A 25,842-nucleotide genomic window follows, 5' to 3' on the forward strand; every position below is an offset into this window, starting at 1 on the left:
TGAGTCACAAGACCGCTACACTATACGAGACGGCTGGAAGGTTGGGTTTTCACCGCGTGTGTTCGTGTGCGTGTGCATGTGCGTGTGCGTGTGCGTGTGTGTGTGTGCATGTGCATGTGCGTGCATGTGCATGTGCAAATTCAGAGAGTTGTTTTATACTGAAAACCAATTGGAGAACAAACCTAGCCTAAAACCAATCATTTCTAAAAATGAAGACTGTGACAACATTAGTAACGACACACATGAATGAGTCAGATAAAAATGATGAGAGATGGAGAGCAATAGATACAAGGTGACCATGACATATTTCCATCAGGTGGGGGAGTGACATGGTCTTTAATTGAAACACCCACTACTCCACTGCTTGAAAACAGTTACAATACACTACAGAGCACAGTACACCACAATAGAGCACAGTACAGTACAGTAACTATAACAACTAGATAAAGTGCAGGTCTCCACCAGGGAAGGGTTGTGGCCTCCTGGTGGCGCTATAATAGGCCAATGTGAAAAGGGTGCCATTTCTTCTTACGCCTTGGATGGCAATTGGATGATTTGAGGCATTTTGTTCCAAAAATTTGTTTTGCAAAAATCCACCTGTTGGTGGTGCTATAACAGGCCAATGTGAAAACGGTGGGATATATTCCTCAGCCTAGTAGAAAAGTCTGTGAAAGATTTCACGTAAATTGCATGCTGCAATCTGGAGGAGTAATATTAAAAAAATGTGTTTTACAAAGGTTGGCCTCCTGGTGGCGCTATAACAGGCTGTTCTTGAACATTTGGGGCAGAGGTTCATCGTTGGCATCCAGGGAGTGTGTGTGCAAAATGTAGTATCGACCGGGTTAACGGTGCCGGAGATTAGCCGGAGATTAGCTGTTAACAGACGCACACACAATCCTGCAAACTTTGAAAGCCAATGTTAGCCAATTAGGATGGAATATGAAATATCGGACAGATCCGTCTTGAACACATGACTAGAGATACTGTGTAACGATTTGCGGGACTTTTGGACAGAATCTGGAGGAGTAATATCCAAAAATGTGTTCTCTCCCCATGCCTTCGGCCTGGTGGAGACAATAAATGTATAGTTGCACCTCTCAGTTCACAGTGACACAGGTGTGATTTTTTAATACTGAAAGCCAATTGTAACAAACATAGCCTAGAGAACCAATCATTTCTAAAAAATGAAAAAAGATTGTGAAGGAAGATCATAAGACACATTATTAGTAATAATGAAATGAATGAGTCAGATCAAAATGATGTGTGTGCGGCACGTGTGTGCGTGTGTGTGTTTGTGTGCGTAAATGTGCATGTCTAATAATCATGACGTGGGAGTAGATGGATTGGTGCCCAGCGTCTGCACATGAGCGTGGGCTGGCATAAGACGTGCATGTGCAGCGTGGGATTGATTTCAGCCAGAAAGCCTTGTGGCCCACACACTGTAATGGACCACACTTCTAGACACTTCCATCACCACAAGTTAAAGGGATACATCGCTTTCAAAAACGTCTTTTTTTTAACGTCTCCTCTGGCTTTTAATTGTGAGCTCCCCAGACAGATTTTATATATGTTGCTTGGTTCGTATAATATTTGATGTTAATTTGATCAGACTAAAAAACAGTCTGGGGCCTGAGTAGACATTTAAAGGGCATTTTGTAGGGCGGCTGTGGCTCAGGAGGCAGAGCAGGTCGTCCAATGATCCCTGGGTCGGTGGTTCGAATCCCGGCTCCTCCTGTCCACATGTCGAAGTGTCCTTGGAACCCTGAACCCTACATTGCCTCCAATGAGTTGGTCAGTGTGAGCTCGCCACCATTTGTGTGTGAATGTGGGAAGTGAGGACGCCGCTTCACCTCCCAATGAATGAACCATTGTAAAGCGCTTTGAGCACTTGGAAAAGCGTTATAAAAATGCAATTAATTATTAAAAAAGACGTTTTTGAAACAAGCGATGTAGCCCTTTAACTTGTGGTGATGGTACAAGTCTGTCTAGAAACAACGTGTGGGACATTATGTGGCCCACGATGCTTTCTGGCTGAAATCAATCACACGTACAGTTGGAGGCCATCGATATTGTCCTTTTCTTTTTGCTGAGGACAGTTAACCCATTTTGGGCGGGAACCCCTTTTGGTGTTTTAAACATTGTTATAATTTAGCTATTGAAAAATAGCAGATCTACAAGCTCATAGCGCGCCACCGAGTGGCGCGCTACGAGCTTGTAGGTCTGCTATTTTTGAAAAATCGTGAAAATATTTATTTCAGAAAACTGGAGGATTTAGAAGGATTTTTTTTAAATGTTGAGGTCAGGCCTAAATGGGTCAAATGATAAGGGACAATATCGGTGGCACCCAACTGTACATGCACGTCTTATGCCAGGTGCACTTTGCTACTCGAACATAGCCATCCTATTTACTCAAGTAGCTGCTAGACAGCAGACAGTTTCTGGATTTGACTGTGCATGTAACAAGAACATGATGATAGAGTTGCACACACATAATGACTGCATGTATACATACATTACTCTTTGTGTCTCTGTGTGTGTTTAGAATAGTGTACAATAGAATAGAATACAATGGAGAGTCCTTAATGCATCAGAGCAGATTGTGTTAGATAACAACCATACTTGATGTACCTGTCTAGCCTGGCTAATAAGCCAGACTCAAATCACACTGTCGTGTGGTATCCGCCGGCAGGCAATTTCTTTTTGCCAACGGCTGATTCGGTCTGGCTTATTAGCCAGGCTAGTACCAGGCTGTCACCCACAGGCTAGTACCAGGCTGTCACCCACAGGCTAGTACCAGGCGGTCACCCACTCGTTTCTTCTTCTTCTTCTGAATACTAATGAGAAGCAGATTTAACCACTTAAGCCCCATATACGTTTTCGTATGATAGCTCAGTGTATATCACAAATAATGCAATAATAAGAGGTATTTGCTACTACTAGTTACACCTACAAGTTTGGTGCTGTTCGGAGAAACCGTACGCCTCGCAAATCCGAGTATGTTACATTTGTGACGTCCACCCACCCCCAATTTTAATATACCATTCCCATTGAATTTCCTTTCTAATTGAAATAGAAATACAACAACCCCCCCACCCCTCCCTCCCACACACATACACACACTCCTCAAAACACACTCACACACAAACTCTACCCTCACACACACGTGCCAGCCTGCATGTGCGTCACCCTCCATTTTCACGGCTTGTCATGAAGTTATTGTCTGTAACACTTTTGCCCGTTTATTACTGCATTATTTATGGAGCCAGAGATGTTGTGGAGAAGTCCATTGCTTAGCAGCAGACCAGTGTAAAACTCCATTGTCTCTAAATGTAGCAGCGTGAGCATCGACCGCAGTGGCGTGCACAGATAGACACTAGGGGGTACTAGAGCACCCCCTGCCCTTTTGGCAATGTGCCCTTTTGGAAAAAAAAAAAAAAAAAAACTTTTTTCTTTTTTTTTTTTTTTTTCGATTTTTCAAAAATAGCAGACCTACAAGCTCGTAGCGCGCCACTCGGTGGCGCGCTATGAGCTTGTAGATCTGCTATTTTTCAATAGCTAAAGCATAACATAATGCTAACACCAAAAGGGGTTCCCGCCCAAAATGGATTAAGGCAACCGGCCGGTTCCACGCGCTGCACAAGGTGCCCTTTTTTAACTTGAGCACCTGCCCCTCTAAATGTCTGTGCACGCCACTGATCGACCGTATGATAGAGACAAGTCAAAGGCTACTAGGCTAATGCAGTGTAATCAATCAAAGCCTAGCAGCAGTGTAACTGTGAACAGGGACAGCATGATGGTAGTCTAATAGAAACAAATCAAATGCTAATGGGAGCTCCATCCCCCCTAAATGTGTCATTGTGAACATCGACCGTATGATAGAGACAAATCACAGGCTATTGGAAAACTTGGTCACTTAGCAACAGTGTGACTCTGAACAGTGACTGTATGATTGCATAGAGACAGAACAAACTTTATCGGAAAACATCTAAGCTAGTATACGATCACCAAAGTTATGAGCCGGTTGAGACATTCTCTGGTGTTTTGTTGCCATAGGCCATGTTAGACATCCCACATCAGCAACACTATGGTATAACAAAGCTCCATAATTATACAGTCTGCATAAGTGTATTGCAAATATTATTATAGAGTCGGGGAGAGTTTGAATTTGCTGCTGGTTCTGGCTCGATATGGCATGGGGTGAAAAATCTCTGCCCTAAAAATTCGGCCAAGCAGAGATTCAGTTTCTCCTCCCGTTTGTGTGTGTGCGTGCATGGATCTGTCTGTCTGTGTGTGCATGACTAATCTCAGAAACTGTTGGACCAAGCAGCACCAAACATTTTGTGCATGCAGCCAGTAGGCCAAGGAAGTACTTCCACCCCAAATTATTCAATTAGGTGTCATGGTAGTGCTATACCAGCCCACTTTACATTTTGAGCATATATCAAAACGTACAATCAAAACTTGGATCATGATGCAACTCCCCATATACTGTGTAGTCCACTCCTATATGGACCTATCACCTATGTCAAATACACCTAAGTGAATAATTTGGGGTGGAAGTACTTCCTTGGCCTACTGGCTGCATGCACAAAATGTTTGGTGCTGCTTGGTCCAACAGTTTCTGAGATTAGTCATGCACACACAGACAGACAGACATGCGCACGCGCGCACACACACACACACACACACACACACACACACACACACACACACACACACACACACACACACACACACACACACACACACACACACACACACACACACACACACACACACACAAACGGGAGGTGTTACTGTTGCTAATCATTTCAGACAACTTCGCTCTCTCCTCAGCCTCCTCACTTATTAGTCACTGTCTGTTACCTAGAAACAAGACAGAGGGAGGGAGATTTATGTAACCTTTTAGTGTGTGCCTGTAAGGTCTAGCTTGACTCAGCAAAATACACAATCCAACTCTTACAGCAAGCAAACCAACAAGTTATAAATAAAACAGTGACATTTCACTTGTGTTTTGACTACTGTGCTACTGTGTGATATTGTTGATCATCACAAGCTCTCACATGCCTAACTAGAAAAAAGTGCCCCTCGGACACATGGATCTCCATATGTGGAGCTGATTATCATCACCTAGATCTCCATATATGAAGATCACGACACTGACCTCATCAAACCCTGGATAGCCATATATGGTTTGACATATTAGATCTGCATATGGAGCCGGCCAGCAACTACAAACCTTTTTTTTTATATATATAATTTTTATCCCACGATTTTGTAACCCATTTTTCACCCCTGTGTCAATTATTGAATGTGATCCTGCAGGCTCTACACACCCTCCGCCAACCTGGGGAGAGCAACGGACTTGAACTCATGCTTCCTTCATGCATGAACTCATGCTTCCTTCATGCATAAGTGTCCAAGTTGCTCCTTTACACCTGACAGGGGGGAGTTTCTCTGGTTGGACGTAGCGCGTGGAAGGAACACGTTATTCCAACCAGTTCCTTTCCCCTCCATCAGGCGCCCCGGCTGGCCACGGGGAGGTAGTTTAGAGACCAGGATTACTGCATGTTTTTGTGAGGGTACCTACCCTAGGGGACACATAGGGAGAACATGCAAACTCCACACAGAAAGGCCCTTTCGCCAACCCCGCTTCGGGTATGGGCAGTGATGAATCGGAGGAGAGGACACGCCGCCAGCACCCACAGCGTCCCGAGCGGGAATCGAACCCAGGACCTTCTAGCTGTGAGGCAACAGCACTATACCGACTGTGCCACCGTGCCCCCAGCAACTATACATCTGACCTCAGATTAATAGTTTAACTCCTGCTTCTCAACTGTGCCGTATTAAGAAGCTCTGTTGTTTCAGCGCAAACTCACCCTTTAGGGCGAGATTGCTTCGCGCCCTCAGGGTGTCTGGCGTCTTGTACTGGCAATTGCGAATGTAGATTTTGCAGATTACTATATGAAAACTTGCAAAACCTTGTTGTCGTTCCGTCACAAACCCTGTACACTCAAGACACGCTCCATATATGGCCAGTACGCCCGCATACGCCCGCATCATCGCCCGCATCATCACACAAGCCTGAGGCATTATAAGAAGATGTTTGCACAGTTGATCCTGAGGCATTAGAACACATACCGCACAGTATACACACCAGGGCAGCCCTCATAACGTGCTTCCATGCCACGAGTCCCATGTGATGACTCTTCAAACATCCGTTTTGTCTCTCCGATGCCAGCGTTATCTAACACCTGATTTATGAGCTTTGAGTGCTGCACACCAAAAACAGCTAATCTACAAGCTCACAACATGTCACACCGCAATATTTTGTGAGCTGGTAGATCGCTATTTCCGGTGTGCAACACCACCGGGCAACCATGTATAAATCAGACCTACTTTCCCTCTTTCAACTTTTTTATTGTTGTCATGACAGACTGTTGACCTACTCCTGTGCAATTTACTACAAAATATACTTATGTAATGTGATTGACACAGTTTGGTCATTTCTATGTGTGTTGTTGACTAGATTATTATGAACTGTCCTGGTGTGACAAAAAGCTGTGTGACTATACTTCAACGTGCATGTGTGTGTATGCGTGTGCGCGTTCATGCGCGCGCGCGTGTGTGTGTGTGTGTGTGTGTGTGCAAAAGGACAGAAGTAATTACTTACATATGACTTACAAAACATGCTGATGGAAGCTATAAGACAGACAGACGGACGGACGGACGGACGGACGGACGGACGGACGGACGGACGGACAGACAGACAGACAGACAGACAGACAAATAGGGTGACAGGCAGATATAACATTCACACATTTACTGTAGGCCTAGCGTTTGCCTAAGCTGGGTAAATATTAGCTCTGAAGATAATATCCAGCTAATAACCCATTATATTAGATAATATCCAGCTAATAACCCATTATATTCTATTTTTGATGAAATAATAAAGACTGTTTAATGTTTGCTCATGGTCAACTCATACTGTACTACTACAGTATTTGAAAAATACGTTTAAGAGGCTGTATAGTACACGGAAACAACACTCAAATGACTTTTGAATTAGAAAAGTACATGCCGACCATACATATTTTATTTTTCCCACACAATTATTGGGAAGCAAATGTTATATTGGTGAAGACCCCCAAGGAAACTAGTTCCTGAAGAAACAAATAAAGATGTCATGCAGGTCACCTTAGCCAGGCAATTATGCAACATTCTGATGCTGTGTGGAACTATACACCCCCTGAATGACGATAACGGAAGTTGTCATCTGTTGAATTTTCATTTCTAAGCAACAAGCTATATAGACTTCTTCAACTCCAAAGACGAAATGGAAGTGGTGACGGAAGGACTTGAAAATGGTGTGATTCAGCAGTCTGACTCAAGAGACTATGGTCACATTGATTCAAATATCAAATAGACCATTCTTCTTACTCTCCATCTTCCATCTCTCTCTCTCTCTCTCTCTCTCTCTCTCGCTCTCTCTCTCTCTCTCTCTCTCTCTCTCATGCACACACACACACGCTCCTCTGTAATGTTTACCAATACGGGTATTTCATCCTACTGTCTTCCTATTGTGTGTGTTCTGGTTGGTTTAAATACACACGCACGCACGCACGCACGCACGCACGCACGCACGCACGCACGCACGCACGCACGCACGCACGCACGCACGCACGCACACACACACACACACACACACACACACACACACACACACACACACACACACACACACACACACACACACACACACACACATTTAATCATTTATTTATGTCCACATAAGAGATACAATACAAGGACACAAGGTGCTGTACAGAATGCAGCCAGCAAATCTCGGACTTCAGGTGTACAAGTAACAGTGTCTTCGCTATATTTGGCGGCCGGCTACCGATAGTAGAAGAGATTGCACAGAATTTTGCAAGCCTTTAGCTGCTTTTTTTGGCATCCCAAGTTGTTGGAAGCCTCTTACAACCAACCTATGTACATGTCCTAGGCTGCCAAAGATAAACACATGTTGCGCCTATATAGCCTTGCTCTGTGATGGTCTGGAGGAGCGGCAGGTATTTAATGACTTTGGTCATAAAGGCTTCTTCTAAGATAGAATCAAAGGTGCAGGCCACTTCAAGATCAGGATTTTCAGTACAGAGTTGAAACATGGAAGGTTTGACACAGGAATGTTTGTACATTCTCACAGACAGTGTAAAATGTTTAGATATGTCTTTTGTTATGAGATCAACTATTTTGTCGTGGTGTGCTAGCCCTTTATAGGCATAACAGCCATTCAGAATGTGTGACATGGTTTCTGTAACAAGCCCTGTGGTGTGATGCAAGCAATGAGGTGCATGTGTGGAGGGAAACCAGAGGGAAAGGTTGAGTTTGGTGGGAAGGATCTGTAATCTGGCTTTTACGGTACTGTAAAGCTGATAATGTCCTCATTGAGAGCACTGTTCCTTAGGAATGAGTAAAATGACGTACGCACGCACGCACGCACGCACGCACGCACGCACGCACGCACGCACGCACGCACACACATGTCCAAACACACAAGCCTTTGAGGCACAGAGTAAACATGATCTTGGACAACACACACACACACACACACACACACACACACACACACACACACACACACACACACACACACACAGTATAATGGAAAGCAGGAAATGGAAAGGGACATGCAACGATCATTATGAGCACATTTCCAGTCATTCAGGCACTGATCGGAACACTGAACCGTACTGAACTATCGTACCTTACATCAGTCCAGTTGTCGATATGGAAAACATCCTCATGTCTAAACGTTGGTACCAACGGAAAGAGAAGTCTGTAAACGGCGGGAAAGCCGAGAACAGGACAGTGACGGTAATTTGACGGTAAGTGACCCAGTAATTTGGGTACATTAAGTGACACAAAATAAACACTTGACTGCTGTGATGCAGGGTTTGTGGACAGAGCCCACTTGCGTGCGTGCGTGCGTGCGTGCGTGCGTGCGTGCGTGCATACAGTAAGTATAGGCACAACATAGCCAGTAGTTTGATTGATTGATTATTAGACAGAGATGTAAAACAGTCAAACACAAGATTAAAGGATTGTTGCATTTACAATTTGTAATACATATACAGATGATATAATCACTATTGTCAACAACAGAATGTTGGGTGTTGTCCAACAAAATTCAAAATATCATCACAAAATATAAAACACTATGTACAGAGTGGAAGAAAAAAGAAGGGGGCAGTAACGCACATCCTGTCCTCGGCGTGGTAAAAGGAAAACAAAACCCCATCCTGCATGTTTGCAGGACTCTCACGAGTCCTCCAGTGTGCGTTAGAGCAGAGACACACTGTAGTGTAGTCTGCTCCAGAGAGACCTCTCTGGGCTGTGACGCATTCCCCCTCACAAGACCTCCAAGCCCCATGGCACTGCATGGTCACTTTTCACTGAGTAGACTGAGCCAAATACCACTGTACGCATCAGCAAATACACAGTGGTGGAAACTAAGTACGTACTTAAGTACTGTAGCCCCGAGGTACTCAACGTTTTTGTCTGGGGACCCCCGGAAATGCTTTGGCCATGTCTCGCGACCCCCGCCCTGCCCCCCTTCCCCACCCCCAATACAAACTGACTGCAAAAATAACCTTAATAATAGAGAAAATATATCATGAAATGATGAATGAAACCAGATCTAATCATTAAGGAAAGTTTATGCATGTACTATGTGTACTATGTAAACTCTTAATTTCCATTTCCCAGCCATTCAGTTGCATTTTTTTGCGACCCACAGGTTGAGAACCCCTGCTGTAGGTATTTGTACTTTACTTGAGTAATTCCAATTTCCATTACTTCTACTCCACTACATCTCGGATCCAAATATTGTAATTTTACTTACTTTAGATTATTATTACAAAACAAATATTAACCACTTCAGCCCTATAGACATTTCGATAATTTGAAAATAGTCATCTACAAGTAGTACTTGTAGATCTGCTATTTTCAAAATATTTTTTATGAAAACTTGAAATGGGACATTCTGCATAATGAGTAAGTACTTTTCCTTTGGGTACTTTAACTACATTTTGATGTCAATACTTTACTTTCTACACACACACACACACACACACACACACACACACACACACACACACACACACACACACACACACACACACACACACACACACACACACGCATGATGCATGCACGGATTGGACACATATACACAAAAGAGACATGCCAACATACACATAGTGTAGCCTACATTTACACAAGAGACAATATCACACATACACAAACAAACACAAGAGAGAAGTGTGTGTGTGCGTGCACATGTGCGTGCATGCGTGTGTGTGTGTGTGCGCGTGTGTCTGTGTTTGTCTGCAGGGCATAGCTGATCACCCACATTCACTTCCCTGAGTAAAGACAAAATTGATTAAAATAAGGGAAAAAACACATACACAAACAGACACAATATACAGTCAGGCAGTCAGGCTGACTGCTAGACGTACTTTGTGAAATAATGAAGTGTACTTCAGTATACACGTCACTGTTCACCTTCACTTTGATACTGCAGACCAAATACACTTATGTTTTTCATCTGTGTTTGTGTTGTTATTTTACTAGCTCTCTCCAGATGAGATGGCAACAGCAGGGGAACAGTGGTGGACTGCATGATTTTATCGCACATCGAATATTATTGTACAAACCCATACCATGGAAAAGCATAATGTTTTACGTTTTGATAATTGCAAGGCTTTTAAAAGTCTATGCTGTGTTTGCAAGAGTCTACATCAGGGGTGGGCAACTTTGACGATGGAGAGGGCCACTATATTTCCACACTCACTCCCTAGGGCCATATATTACTGTCGTAGCAAAAATAGCCGATAGACGTGTCAAAAGGTCAGACACCAGAGGGGACTGTGAGGTCTATCATCGGCCAATATGGGAAGTAATCTGAACCCATCGGCCAAAAGAATTAAGAAAAATGATTTCAGCTGCTGAGCTGAATCTGTCTTGGGAGATGAATCGTAGGCAGACCTCACCACTTTTGGACAGAATGTTCTGTCCATCAGGGGAAATGTGCGACGGAACACACTCCCAGTCAAGTCTAAGCCGGGAAAGCCCCACCCTGTGTACCTTTAAAACACATAAACAATGGTCAAAAACGTCTCAAATATGTGAACATTGATAAACCATATTTCTTAGATATTTCATGTCTTACATATTGTGCTGTTTTAGATATTTGACTTCAATGACTTGATAGTAAGTAGTTGGGTTTTTTAGACGTGGTATTCTTACATCAACTCTTGGTAGTTATTTGTTTTTTTGTTATGTTAGTATTGTTGAGTTTTATGTGGGGACTGCGAATGGAAATGAGCTTCTAGCTAAATCTGGCATGTTTACATGATTATAGCTGATTCATTTCACTTTCATGTATGGAATGTTCACTAATGTGTCCCGTCTAAAAAGAAAGAAAGAACATTTAGAAAGTGTAGGCAGCGTGTTGTGAAACAAAAGAGGGCAAGTGGACTGGAAACCTTTCATCATTGAAACAATGTGGGGCGGGGGCTTTAAAAATGGTTCTTCTTCAGGCCTAGTTATATTCTAACCAGGGTAACTAGGGTCAACTTGGTCGTCTGATAGTAATTACACTCTCTTCAGAGGTTGCTCATGCACTCCAAGGTACAGTAAAACCAATAAGTCAAGTGGACTCCGAGCATCACAAGGCTTTGATTGTGTTTGGTTCAGGACACTCCCAGAAGGCCTCAAATCCCACCAGCACCAGCCTAAAGTAGGCTGGCTACTCAAGATGCTTTTGGCCTTGAGAGCTCCAAGACTGTGAAACGCCATTGCCATAAGAATTCAGTGTCATCTTTTGGATCAGTGGTTCTCAAACCATATGTCAAGGACCACCAAATGAATGTAGTTGGCCGTCAACCTCCAAATGAAGATATTTCAGTTGCAAGATTTGTGTTAACATGTTTTTTTAAATATTCAAAAATGTTTTCAAGAAAAAAGAAGTTCACAATGCATCTTAATGCAACATTATCTGACCTTGTAGGCTACTTTCAAACAGCCGATATTTAAACGTTGAATAGAGGAAGGGAGCGCTGCCGTGGTCCTTTGTTTGTTGAACTGAATACAGGTGCTCGTTGGCGAGGTTAAATCATAACAATAAAGAAGAGGATCCAAGACACTCTGTTCCAGTGAGGTGAAGAAAAGCCTTTTTATTTGGCAAAGAACATTACAAAAAAGGAGGACCAACGCGTTTCGGCACTCAGCCTTCGTCAGGGTCCGAAAGCCGATATTTAAAATTTGAACTGTGCCTTTTCATAACAGACTAAAGTGAGATATTAAATTGTACAGTGACAAAAACATCCAATAATGGACTCTGAAGAAGCAGCCATGTGACATTGAAACCTGAAACATCCGTCCTGTAAATGGTATAAAAGCAGTGTTTATAGGTCAAGTCTTCATTTTCCACTTATTCAAAGACCTTTGCCTTTGTGTAATTTCTGTTTCCAATGTAGAGTCACATTTGTGTCACTGTTATTGTCTCCACCAGGCCGAAGGCATGGGGAGAGAGTATGTTTTGCACTCCGTCCATCCGTGTGTGTGTGTCCGTCTGTGTGTGTGTCCGTCCGTGCCGAAGGCATGGGGAGAGAGTATGTTTTGCACTCCGTCCGTCTGTGTGTGTGTGTATCCGTTACCAGCTAATCTCCGGCACCGTTGGCCTGTTTTGAACAAAAAGCCTCAAATCATGAACGCAGCGTGCAATTTACGTGAAATCTTTCACACACGTTCCTACTAGGCTGACGAATATATCCCACCCTTTCCACAGGTGGATTTTTGCAAAACACATTTTTGGAACAAAATGCCTCAAATCATCCAATTGCCATCAAAGGCATAAGAACAAATGGCACCCTTTTCACACCAGGAGGCCACAACCTGACCTGCCCTGGTGGAGACCTGTGCCCCGAGAGGCACTTTGTCTAGTTTTATGTTTTAAATTTGTATGGAAGCATCCATACCGTAAGCACCATTATTACTCTGACCCCAGTCTTTGATACAAGCTGTGTTGATCTTATAGTTTGAAAATAAACCGGCTGATGTGGGAAAATGTTTTTTATGCTATAGGCCTACTGGGTTTGTTGTGTCCGTACGTACGGTGTGGCGGTGTGTAACATGTGGGGGTGACCTGAGCTGCTTGAGCTGTCATAAGCACACATGCACGCATGTGCGCATGCACACACCAACACACGCACGCACGCTTGCGCACGCTTGCGCACGCACGCACGCACGCACGCACGCACGCACGCACGCACGCACGCACGCACGCACGCACACACACACACACACACACACACACACAGTACAATAACTGAATCTCAGTAATTGGGTGGACAAATGCAAGCTTACATGACAAGACAGAAGTCAGATGCAGCAGCGAGAACAGACAGATAGAAGAACCTCACCTAGCTGCACCCATCCCATAAATTAGGCCTAATTACACTGCCATCCAAGGCTTGTTTTTCCCATTAAGACATCACACTCCACCAGCTACAGCGAAACAATACAAAGATTCAGACACAGCATGATGCACCTATGTGCATCATGGGTTGAAATCTGGCTCATGACTTCCTACTTATCTCTTCCCCTTTACACTGCCTGGCCTTCCCGTCATTCTTTCCCACGCTGATCAATGAAGCTCAAGTGATCTAAAAACATTTTAAAAACTACAAAACATCAACAACAAAGGGCTCCCTTTTGGGAATTTGAGTGACTTTGACTGGAGGGGATCTTCAAACACAGTAAGCTACACAGCACAGTAAGCTAGCTTGAGGCAAAGCAGATAAATAAACTCATAGAAGATGGCAGAACAGCAGAGAGAACACACAAAGAGACGCATAACCCCAAGGCTCCCCTGAGTCCCCCAGACGGGTGGATTAGCGCACATGGCTGGCCCAAGAGCTCAGGGGGGTCCTATAAACCAGAACCTTTATGTGAATTCCTGCTGTTATTATTTTATTAACTTTGAATTTCTTGTCAAAGGGGTTAGTCATTCATGTCAGTGACTGAAGGAATAGCCTAAGGCTTCGTACACACATAAAGAACAACTGTGCTGTGCTCTGCCTGTGTTTCATGGCCGCCCCAATGCTTTTCCAATGGAAGTCACGTGGTTTCACCAAACACTTGTTTGATTGCCCCCCCCTCCCCCCATCACACACAACTGTTTGGTCAAACCACGTGACTTCCATTGGAAAAGCATTGAGGCGGCCATGAAACACGGACAGCACAGAGCATGTTGGTCTGATATGTCTGTACGAAGCCTAAACGTTCACTTTGTTGATGTCACAAGAAACACACCGTCATGATACCTTTTAAATGAGTTTCAGTTGTTGAGCGGTGCCTCCGCTCCAATACGCAGCTCTGTCTGTCTGTCTGTCCGTCCGTCCGTCCGTCCTAGCACGGAAAGCTGCAACACGGTCCACCGGGCGCGTCAGCGTCGCGTCTCCGTCACCGTCAGGGAATGTTCCCTTTTTAATCAATGAAGGGTGGCTCCACTGCCCGCGTTGCGTTGCGTTGACGGAGACGCGACGCGTGCATTCAAATTGAACCGGTGCGTTTTTTGACGCACGCGACGGAGACGCAACGCGCCCGGTGGAGCCCGGCCGTAATTACTCTGTCTCTGTCCGGATGCGGGGCGGCTCGTCGGAAACCGTTCCTGGGGGTCTCGATGTTGCGGGGACCCCCACACGGTACAGTAGCACCGCTCACTTCACACAGGTGTGATTTTTTTTTATATATATATAGTGTAGGACTTTAGAGGGGCATGGAAAAAGAACAGCAGAAGCTCTGAAATCCTGTTGAGATGCAGGTGTGTTGGGTTAATATTGTTTGTGTTCTGTGTAGCCTATGCATGTGCACTGTAGTTCCACTTACAGTTGAAAATAGAACATTGTGGTGTTGACTTCAAGTCAGTGTTCTTTTCCATTACATTTCAATTTCCTTATATCATTATTTTTTTGTTTGTCTTAATGCTTTTAGTGTTTTGTGTACTGTAAAGCAATTTGAATGGCCTTGTTGAAATGTGTTAGTAAAGGATATAAACTTACAACTTACATGAATGCAAGTGTATGTGTATGTGCATGTGTGTGCATGGTGTGTGTGCAATGTGTGTGTGTGTGTGTGCGTGTGTAGTATGGCCCACTGCCATGTAGTTAATAATAATAATAATCTTTATTGTCCCGAAGGATATTTGTCTTCACAATCTGTTCAACACCCACATCAAAAACAACACAGAGCACATAACACCAAGACAATACAAAAACAAAAACATGAGGTCCCCACTGTGTACAGAACCATCCTATCGGCGGGGCAGTTTGTTTAAAGCCGCGATGGCTGAGGGGACAAAGCTCCTACTAAAACGGACCTTTTTCCATGGCAAGGTTCTGTATCTTTGTTAGTTAAAGGATAAGAGATGTGTCATTGGATGTTCCCAACATCCATGTGTGCCAGACGTGTGGGTATGATGAGAAAGACTGATTGTTTGTTTTAATAGCTATAACCTATCAAGAGTAAGACACAGTAGCAGAGAATACCTTGTAAATCAGTGTTGATTGTAGCCTACTCGGTCACTATTAGTGAAACCAACATTACCAGGTCATTTGTGCTGCAGGCAGGGTTACAAATTGATGATACATTAACTGTTAAGATAAGACAAAACAGAAATAGGTCCCAAAATACAGAAAATAAAGAATTGCAAACTTAAATCTGATGGTAGAGGCTCATAACACTGATCAGATGAATGACCAGATACAGAATATCTGTGAGTCCAAACCATTCACAATCACAATGCAGCATACATTGAATGGTATGCAGCCTGTATGCAAATACGTGCATGCTGCATACATACGATCTGCCTGAATATACAAGCGCATAAGGATATATCTAAAAGATATATATATATATATATATATATATATATGAATGCCACAGACGAAAAACAGTCTAAGTCCACACTATTGATCCATAATGTATAAATGATAGATAAGGGTTCAGGACAACGAGGCCTTTTCGTGGAGGGGTCAGAATGAAATTTGGACTTAGACTGTTTTTCGTCTGTGGTACTATATATATATATATATATATATATATATGTGCTCATATTAACAGTGAAAACCCAGGCCAGATTCCAGAACTAGCAGAGAAATCGTTAGGAGCTGTATGGCACAAACATAATACGTGCATGCTGCATACATACAATCTGCCTGATAAGGATATATAGCGCATAAGGATATATCTAAAATATATATATATATATATATATATATATATATATATATATATATATATGCTCATATTAACAGTGTGGGAGTGCTTGTCAACAGCATGCAGGAGAAGTGCACTAGCAGAGAAATCGTTAGGAGCTGTATGGCACAAACATGAGGTAAGACTGCCCCCCTGTGTTAAGCTATGCTTACAGACGTAGTAAGAAAATGCTTATGATAACCACACTAGTTGGAGTGCAAATGCCCTCTCTGCTCTTTATTAGCACACATCTCAATAATATGATACATACATATAACTTACTTGTTGTATCTCTGGTTAAGTTCCTCTCAAATATCAAACAATGTATTGAAGGCTATAACATCAGAAAGGATAAAAGGATATCACCGAAAAAGTCCTTGCAGTCTTGTTTCCATTCAGGTCCTGGGTATTCAATTCATAATCATGACATGGAAAATAACAACAGGGAGATATCTGTTGTAGGCCTACATTCACTGAGGCCCCTTTTCCACAAAAAGGTTCTAGAATAGAACTGGTTCCGTTCTAGATTATTGGAACCTCGGTGCTTTCACGGAACCGGCGGACATTTTTTTGTTCCAGTTCCGAATCAAAAATTTAATTCATGTTCAGTGGAAACACTCTGTACTGGTTCAATATTAGGTGGGGGAAAAAAACTGAACCGGTTCAACCCTGGTGGAAAAGGGGCCTCAGTGAACGAAGAAGTGGCACAGATCCTCTGAACGAAAAGGTTTCTTCTAGCATCAGTACCCATTAGGTTCCTTCAGACCTACTGAAGTTAAAGTTCAATTAAACTTTATTTTTTATATAATCTTGCAATGGTATATTTAGCATGCTCGACGCCACTTTTTTCTCTTTTCTTTTTGGACGTCTCTAAATACTATTTTTAGTCACAAGTCTGTCCCTGACACTCAAGCCAAAATGGCATAGGCACCGTGGTGGTGGAAATCCATATAAGAGTCATCATGGTTTACGTTATGGCAATGATTAATTTAACGTACTTGTCAAAGTTAGTAGTGCTACTGTACTCTACAGGGAGGTGACAACATCACCTGTTTCTTCCCTGACAAACCTTTACAACAGCTGACAATACATTATCCTCCTTATAATGGACATTTACAGTAGTACTATAAATAACATCACACAAGGCAAAACTACTTCCTACTGTACATCTTCTTAGTCTGTCTCTCTCTCTCTCTCTCTCTCTCTCTCTCTCACTCTACTTCTGAAAGTTCAGAATGTTAAAGGATGCATCCTAAGGAAGCAAATGGGTGTATTTCTAGCTGATCTAGGACATAAGACGAGGCGTGGCACAAATTATTATTTTTAATAAATGTATGTGAAGAAAGTTACAGACTTGTCAGAAGCTGTGTAATGTTGGGAGACACAGTATCCTATGGACAGAAATTAGCACCAAAGACTGAATCATTGACACAACAACAGTGTCAAGCATAATGCATACGTCACTGAATGACTTATACATTAAATTGTATTTCCATACAATTTACATTTTGAGTTGTTTTGTCACACAACACGGTCCCGTCTTAAAGTTTAAATTAGCTTAATTCCTAGTGTATTGGCCTGTGTATTCTTTGGAAAACAAAGAATAAGAATGACATACATTTGTATTGTTACGACTTTGTATTACATTCAAGGTTCAATGTTGTACTTTGTTATATCTTGTGTACAGGTACATAAGAGTAACACTTATTTTGGTTTGGCTTCCTACATTGTGTATTACTAAGATTTTTCACATATAGTCAACCACTCCACTATTAACTAATAGTAGCACCTTGTATGTAATTCAGTGTGATGTCATTAAAACACTTCTTCAATATTACATAACATATTCATGAGACAATGGATTTCAACTCAGCCCTTGTTGTAATATAAGATTTATGAGGCACAAACACAGTTTGTTTGCTTGTCGACACAATTTTAAAGTAATACCTGTTCCTGTCAAAATGGCAGTTGCTACACCACAACAATTGGAAGTTGATCGTAAGATTTCAACATAACTAAAACACAAAATTAAGGAATTATTACTGCTAGTCCTCTATTCTCTATGGTATTATAACATTCAGCTGGTCTCCCATGTCTGGGCTAATGAGTGTGGCTTGGAGAGAAAACAGCAGAATTCTGGGTATTCTGTGTTTAAGAGAAGAGAAACACTGAAGTTCAGGTTTCTTCTCTATGAATTGATTCTTCAAAAATAAAATTGCACTATTTTGGGATTCATCACCCATTATCTATAAGACAATTTTATGAGCAACATTTTTAAATAATTTAGAACTTTAAAATTAACTGCAGTGATCTTTCGTACATTTTCTGACAAATACAGTGTTTTGTGGTAAACACAAAGGTCAAGAAATGGGCATTAACAAGGGCACATTCATATTTGTTATGGCATTTATACTAATGATACAATATTCTTATTTAGATGTAAATACAGTATGACTGCTTAACCTGTATGTTTCAATCAATGTTTTTCCATCCACAATATAGTGCATCACAATTTTAAATCTTGTGTTTAAGACAGATGGTTTTGGCAATGTTTTGCATGCATTATTTTATGTGCAGTCCTTAGCCTATATAGATAGATCCGAGCAAACATACATTAGGTCAGGACACTTATTAATATTAAAGTGATACTGTATAACTCGTATTGTTGATATCATCTTTCACTAGCTGATACAGATCATTGTACATGCAGCATGCATGGCATGCATTTGCACATAGGCCTACCTCGAAACTAGGACCCTATACAATTCTTTTGGAGCAGTATGTGATTTTGTTTCGAACTGAAAGAAAAACTAAATATATATACACATTATTAAAATGAATATTACACAGTAAGGGCCAATTCATACTCCTATTTTAGAGCCGAATAAAAGTCGGTTCGGCTCTGTAGAGCCTACAATGTGACGTCATTTGAGGTTCGGGGGGGCGGGTACCGTCCTAAAGTCGGCTCTTCGCTGCTACTGAAAATGTCTGACGAGCCGAAATCATTTCGGCACTACAGCGCCGAAACAGCGGTAAAATAGGAGTATGAATCGCCCCTAAGATTTTAAATGAACCCCACACTAATATGTACACCAATATGACCATATCTTAAAACCCTAGAGACACAAGCATTTTATTTATCTAAAGACCACGCCTGTGATATATATGACCATTCTTTAATTAACAGAAGGTTCCCAGATTCAAATCTGTGTGCACTGTGGGCAAATATTGCCCCACAAAGCTTAATAATGCCTAATTTATCTTCTGTAGTATGATGGTGTTGCAAACTAAAACATTGTATGACAAAGTATAAATCAGGCTTTATAGTCCCTAACTCAGGGCTTAAAGCCAAAAACAATCCCAAGACTGAAAATGTTTTTTTTGCAAATCTGCACTGATCTCAATAAATGACCCCTATGAGATCATCAGGACTGAAATCAGTCCCCAGGACTGAGAACTTTAAGCCCTGCCCTAACTGTATGACTTGAAAAATAAAATTTAAAAATATACTATTTTCTTTCATTCCTTTAAATCTATGTGGCACATTGATGGACAGTATTGTAGCATTTATAATATGGGTCTTAGATTTAGTGGTATGAAATAATGACCATTGACAATTAAAAAAATACACAATATAGAGTTTGTAAATGTGCTCTGAGAATTTGCTTGGATTTCAGAGTTCTCTGGAAGTAGTGTCATTTAGTGTCAGACTGCTCTGATATCAGTTAATTACTCATCAACTAATGTTCCCATGTTCATCTTTTAAAATTAATTCAAATCAACATTCGTTCATCCCATGGATAAAAAATATTATTACCAGTTTTCTGTACATAGATGTGTGATAAATCTGTCTGTAGTACCAGACATTTTCAATTACTTCCGGCGCCATTTGTTCAGAAGGACAACTTTTTCAACCAAGGTTCATGTTTTAGGTTGTATTAGAAAGTAAAAGATGAGTGTTCATTTTTTTTTCATTTGCCGCTTTCTTTTACTTTCTCTAATAACAACCTAAATTCCTAAAACATGAACCTTGGTTGAAAAACAAAAACAAAGTTGTCTTAAGACAACGCAGCTTTTCACTCAGACTGAGCAAAGTGCTCCGAATTTTCGTACGATGCTGCTCTGCATTTCTGAAGACCAAATAGCACCCCGGGTGGGCTCCAGCACTCTCAGAGCGTATTTCCGAATGCACCCTTTGTCTTTGAGTGCAGCGCTGTAAACTATTTAGTCAACTCACATGCACTGATGCACACCACTCAAAACAGGCTAATCTGCATTATCTAGAACTCGATGACGTTCAAAACAATAACAAGAATTTATATGCAGCTTATATGACCAAATGAGAAAACTAACATACTCTTTTATACCTGAAAGTGTGAACAGACAAAATTATTATACTTATTTTGTTGTTGCTTCAGGTCTCTCTTTGCATTGCTTGTGTCCGTTTAGTTCTACCTGCTTCATGCATCAGTATAGTTGTCAGACAGGTGTTTGAATGTCCTCTCCCATCTGAATCCGAAGATCATCATCATAGTTGAATTATTTTGTGATTTCCTCAACTTAAGTATTCTTCATACTAATTTGGCTTCCTTGATTGTACTTTTTTTTGTATCCCCCTTCGTCCCAAACAAATTGTTTCTTAGTGAAGACTTCACTCCCTCTTGTAACGCTCATCCTCCATGGTCCTCACAAAGGCCCCTCCCTGCCTTAGTAGCATAAGAATTTGCAAAGTCAAGCTACTAACACAGTGGGTTGTGGGAAATGGAGTCGCTGTCCCTCACTGCTGCCTCTTGCTGTCCAGGATGGCTTTCCAGTCGTCGTGCCAGGAGAGCAGGCGTCTCTGGGACGGGCAGGGGGGACGGTGCTTGTTGTGGCAGGCTGAGAACAGCACATGCTCCCATGTTGGTGAGGGATCCACACCTGAGAGAACAGGAGAGCAGAGGAGAATAGACCTATTACTGATCCACACCTGATAGAACAGGAGAGCAGAGGAGAATAGACCTATTACTCTCCCACCAAAGTAGCCTGACGTTCAGCCTGAATTTTCATTTTGTTTCACTTCATTATTCATAAGAACATATATTTTTTTAATGGCCGTGGCTAGCGATTCAGGGGCTGGAGCCAGTCTACCGCCAAAGGCAGATCTCACACAAAATCTCCACACGAAAACCCCAAATCACCAAATACAAGACAACACCACAAGGTGTGACACCTACCTAGTGCTGTCACGAAATATACGCATTTTACATGATGATTAATAGTCACAAATAATTGCAATTAACCATTCAATTGCGTTTTTGTTGCTGAACAATTCTGTTTGGCTTTTAGGCTGCACAGGGCAGACATGACAAATAACCTAAAGAAATGATTGACATAAAAACATTAATTTGTTTTAAAATATATGAACATTTTTCAACATTTGTGTTGGCACGATTGTGCCAAATATTTGTGATTATCTCAAATAATTGTGATTAGACGATTAGGTAATAATTGTGACTATACTGTGTGAACGGCTCTTGGTTAATAAATGGCTTAGCTGTGTGATCGCAGGTAAAAAGTGAAAATCCAGGTCAAGAATTGAATACGGTAAAACCATATGGCATAATAAACCCTGTCTTGTTATTTTACATTCACTCACACTTTGGATTAAATCCCAAGTCATCAGAGGTTCCTATGGGTAACTGGTGCATTTATATATAGATCCAAATCGCTTTACATAGATTGTGCATTACATTCACCCATTCACACACACATTCACACACCGATGGCAGAGGAAACCATGAAATGCACCAACCTGCACATCGGGAGCAATTAGGGGTTCAGAGTCTTGCTCAAGGACACTTCAACACTAACTCTGGGGGAGCCCGGGATCGAACTGGGGTTCCCATCCGACTGCTCTACCGGCCACTCTACCCCTGAGCCAATGCCGCGCCCTAAACTATTGAAATGCTTGGGTTTGCCTGCCATTCTATACATTAAATCTGTAAGTTCTATGAGCTCAACAGTGTGCACACACTTACCCAAGATGTCTGGTTTATCATCTATGAGGATGTCTCCAGTCACTACAGTCTTGTCTCTAGTGAGAATGACCTGTTCCAGAAATTCAGGACCCAAATGCTTCTCCACCCAGGCATACTAGAGGGAAACACATGCATGTTTAGACTTTAATTACACACACACACACACACACACACACACACACACACACACACACACACACACACACACACACACACACACACACACACACACACACACACACACACACACACACACACACACACACACACACACACACACACACACACACACACACACACACACACACACACACACACACTTCAGTTTGCAAAGGGAACAGAATGTATTGGAGCTTACCTTCTCATGGGGACAGTGTTTGTAATATTTTATAGGGCTGGTGCAAATGAAGACATCTGTGCTGGAGAAAGAACAGGAAAAAAAATAATTAATTGCATGAAAAGAAATAAAAAAAATAATGACTCATCATAACTTCATGTTGCGGCGTTCAAAGTATGGGTTTTATGCCGTTCAGACTATGGGTTTTATGGGCAAGTCTCCACAGCCAATCATGAAAAAGTGTCCACTAAATAAGGTCGTATTTATGGTCGCTAATAGAGAAGTAGCAAATGTCTCCACTTTATTAAATTAGAAAAAAATAGATGTACCCTGAAAGGCTCTGTATCCAAATTTGAAGACACATGGGGCCCCTTCCTCGCACTGGTAAATGACTTGCAGTTCCAAACTATTCCAGATTGATTTGTTTAATCCCGACGCAGCTGGGTTGTCCAGTATATTTATTATTAGGAACCATGTGTGGGTGCACTGCCATGTCCATTATGTTTTGGAGGGGTGACCAATGACCATGCCATGTTGTGTCTTGTCTTGTCTTGTCTTGCCTTGTCTTGTCTTGTCGTACGTTTGTCTTGTTTTTGTTTCAAAACTTGATTCAGGTTATGTGGTTTGTAACTATCAGTGTCACTTCCCTGTTAGCATAGGACTATACCATTTATTTTTCTTTTATGCTACCACAATATTTTGCATATAGTGGTCACGACATTTATATGTACATGTTATCTCTTTGGTATGTTCCGTATGGGTGTGTCACATATATTGTCATATTATTTGATTTACTGTATACCCTGAAATCTTGAATAAACAAAACTGTGAGAAGTAGCAAATGTTGTCCAGGCTGCTTTTCAAGGCCCTGGCAAAAATAAAAAATCACACCTGCGTGAAGTGAGGAGCACTCTTATCATCATACATCATCTAATTCCGGCCAATCACAATTTGCGTCCTCACTTTTCCGTCTTCACTTTTGTCTTCCATGTTTGTGTTTTGTTTACACAAACCCAGAAAGCTGGGCATAGGAGGGCCCCTCAAAAAACGACGGCGAACGAGAAGCCGACGGGCCACCGATGGCCGGTAATCGCCACCAATGATGCGTTCAGTGACTTCCGACGAGCGCTTCCAAACTCCAACACTTAGAAATATAATCACCTGCACAAAATTCTAGCTTGCCCTACAGCTGACATTTCAGCAGTAGTTCTTCTCCAGCCCAGGTAAAATTGTCAAAGGTAAACAACATGTACAGACTTACTTGTCCATACAGGCCATCTCTTTGACAGCATCCACACCTCCTGGCAGAGGGTCCAGCTCTGAAAAGAAATCTTTGGACTCCCAGATGCTAATGGCCTTCGCCTAGAGTCAACATTATACACAAATACAGTATTTGTAATGGAGATATGTGCGGTTGTATGCAAATGTCCTTCAGATAGAGTCGGGAGACACAAGTCCAGAGTTCATGTTGATGATTAGGTGTGTGTGTGTGTAGAGAGAGAGAGATAGAGATAGAGAGAGAGATAAGGAGATACCCAAGGACATAAGTTATCCACCCAGAAAGATTATGTGACACGACTGAACCAACTGCATAACACTAATAATTCATTCTTGTTACATGACTTTTATTTGTTTCTTGTTGGTCAAGTAATTGACCAACAAGACCAACAAACCAACTAAATACAAATAAAATGCTGTAATTATTACAGCATCCTGTGATCTGTCATTTCTGAGTACATTAACCAGTGTACATTAACCAGTAGGCTACTTATGACAGCTGCTATAGATACCACTTTGAACCAGTGAAATTAACTTGTTTTACTACTTAAACTATGGGAATTATTCCATTGGCTCACGATACATTATGCTCAACACAACAGAAAGCAATGTGTTTATTATTACCACTAGTAGTAGTAGTAGTACTAATAATAATCTATTTGAAGGGTACATAGTGTCGTGTCAGTAACTTACACACAGGTCGGTCCTGAGTTGCCCATACTGAGTTGACACCCAGAAGCCTCTCCTGTCCTCCAGAGGGATGTAGGGATCCTCGGGGTACCTGGCCTGGTACTTCTTCAGGAAACCCCCCTCGAAGTCTGCCAGAACCCCGTCCATGTCCACCAACACCCGCAGCTTCTTCTTACCCGAAGAGGACATGTTGGCGCAAATCCACTTGAAGGAGCTGTTCTTCTCTCTGCTGAGTAGGCGCGTGATCCTTGGCAGTAGTAGGGATGACATACTGGTTGACTCCTCGTTTTGTTCGAACAGAGTACTGAAATGTCAACTCTGTCAAAACGGCCCGTTGAAAGTCCGCATCAAAGTTTAAATTGGCCACAGATTGTGAAGCATTACGGAGTTTCTTTTTGTCGTTTGTCATACAACAATTTCCTTTGCAATGCAAGTGGAAGTTGTACTAGTCATTGCAACCAAGGTGCTGTACAGCAGAGAGGGTTTTAGCTGTCAGGCTAGCAGGTCAAATGTGTCACCAATGTGTATTTGAAGCACACTGTAAGGGTGGGGTGGGGGTTGTTTACATGGTTCTCACTTCTCTGTGTGTTTCTAGGTGTCCGAGCATGTCATCCAGCCAGGACATTAGGACAACGCTCCTGGCAGTCCTGTTATGTAATAATAGATGTCACAGCGGGTGTCTCACTCTGACTCCCTGTCCACCCAGCACCGCCACGACACCTACTCCTCCTGTAACTGTCAGCTGGGCAAGGAACCCCCAGGAACAGCCTGTACATTCCAAGCTGCACCAAAGATGGCATGGGAAACAAGATCCCTCACTCACCCCACTGTTCTCGGTTGTTCTGCATTTGGCTGATGTTAAAATAGAATGTTAATTATTCAAATAAAATAAAAAGTAAAAAAAATCATGTAAAAAAAGTGTTTATTCTGCAATTTTCTCCTGCACGTTGTCAACTGCTCACCCCCTGAGATGTGTTGTATTTTTACAACATCTTTACCATAGTTATGATCTTTACTGAGCTGAAAACATCACTTCCTGTATTTATTCCGTCTTAAAGGGATAGAGATTATCTTCCAAGATTCAGTTCTGTAGCAGGCGGATTTGTCTTTTAAACTTGTTGTGCAACAGTGCATGTCTAATTTATGTTGTGCGCTGCCGTTCATTTCGCACTACGGACTTAGTCTGAAGTAAAT

At 42.0% G+C, this 25,842-nt stretch overlaps 1 protein-coding gene across 1 annotated transcript; it reads right to left on the minus strand.

The window, feature by feature from the left end:
• Nucleotides 1-18,199: 18,199 nt before the first annotated feature.
• Nucleotides 18,200-25,783, minus strand: nt5m (5',3'-nucleotidase, mitochondrial). The gene is made up of 5 exons (XM_079492841.1): nucleotides 24,652-25,783; nucleotides 23,942-24,042; nucleotides 22,702-22,762; nucleotides 22,344-22,458; nucleotides 18,200-21,243 (listed from the first exon to the last, which is right to left on the minus strand). Exons 1-5 carry the CDS (start codon nucleotides 24,916-24,918, stop codon nucleotides 21,101-21,103), a joined length of 687 nt encoding a protein of 228 aa, XP_079348967.1. The 5' UTR covers nucleotides 24,919-25,783; the 3' UTR covers nucleotides 18,200-21,100.
• Between the last annotated feature and the right edge of the window lie 59 nt (nucleotides 25,784-25,842).

Source organism: Electrona antarctica (genome assembly GCF_951216825.1).
Source record: "Electrona antarctica genome assembly, chromosome: 22".
In the NCBI taxonomy this organism is placed as follows: Eukaryota; Metazoa; Chordata; class Actinopteri; order Myctophiformes; family Myctophidae; genus Electrona; species Electrona antarctica.

Bases quoted from the DNA above. Each gene is read 5' to 3' on its own strand.
- nt5m (XM_079492841.1), bottom strand. From the start codon at position 24,918: ATGTCATCCCTACTACTGCCAAGGATCACGCGCCTACTCAGCAGAGAG. The intron at 22,459-22,701 runs GTAAGCTCCAAT...GTTTCCCTCTAG, and splicing joins AACACTGTCCCCATGAGAAG to TATGCCTGGGTGGAGAAGCA. The intron at 21,244-22,343 runs GTAAGTGTGTGC...CTGTTCTCTCAG, and splicing joins TGATAAACCAGACATCTTGG to GTGTGGATCCCTCACCAACA.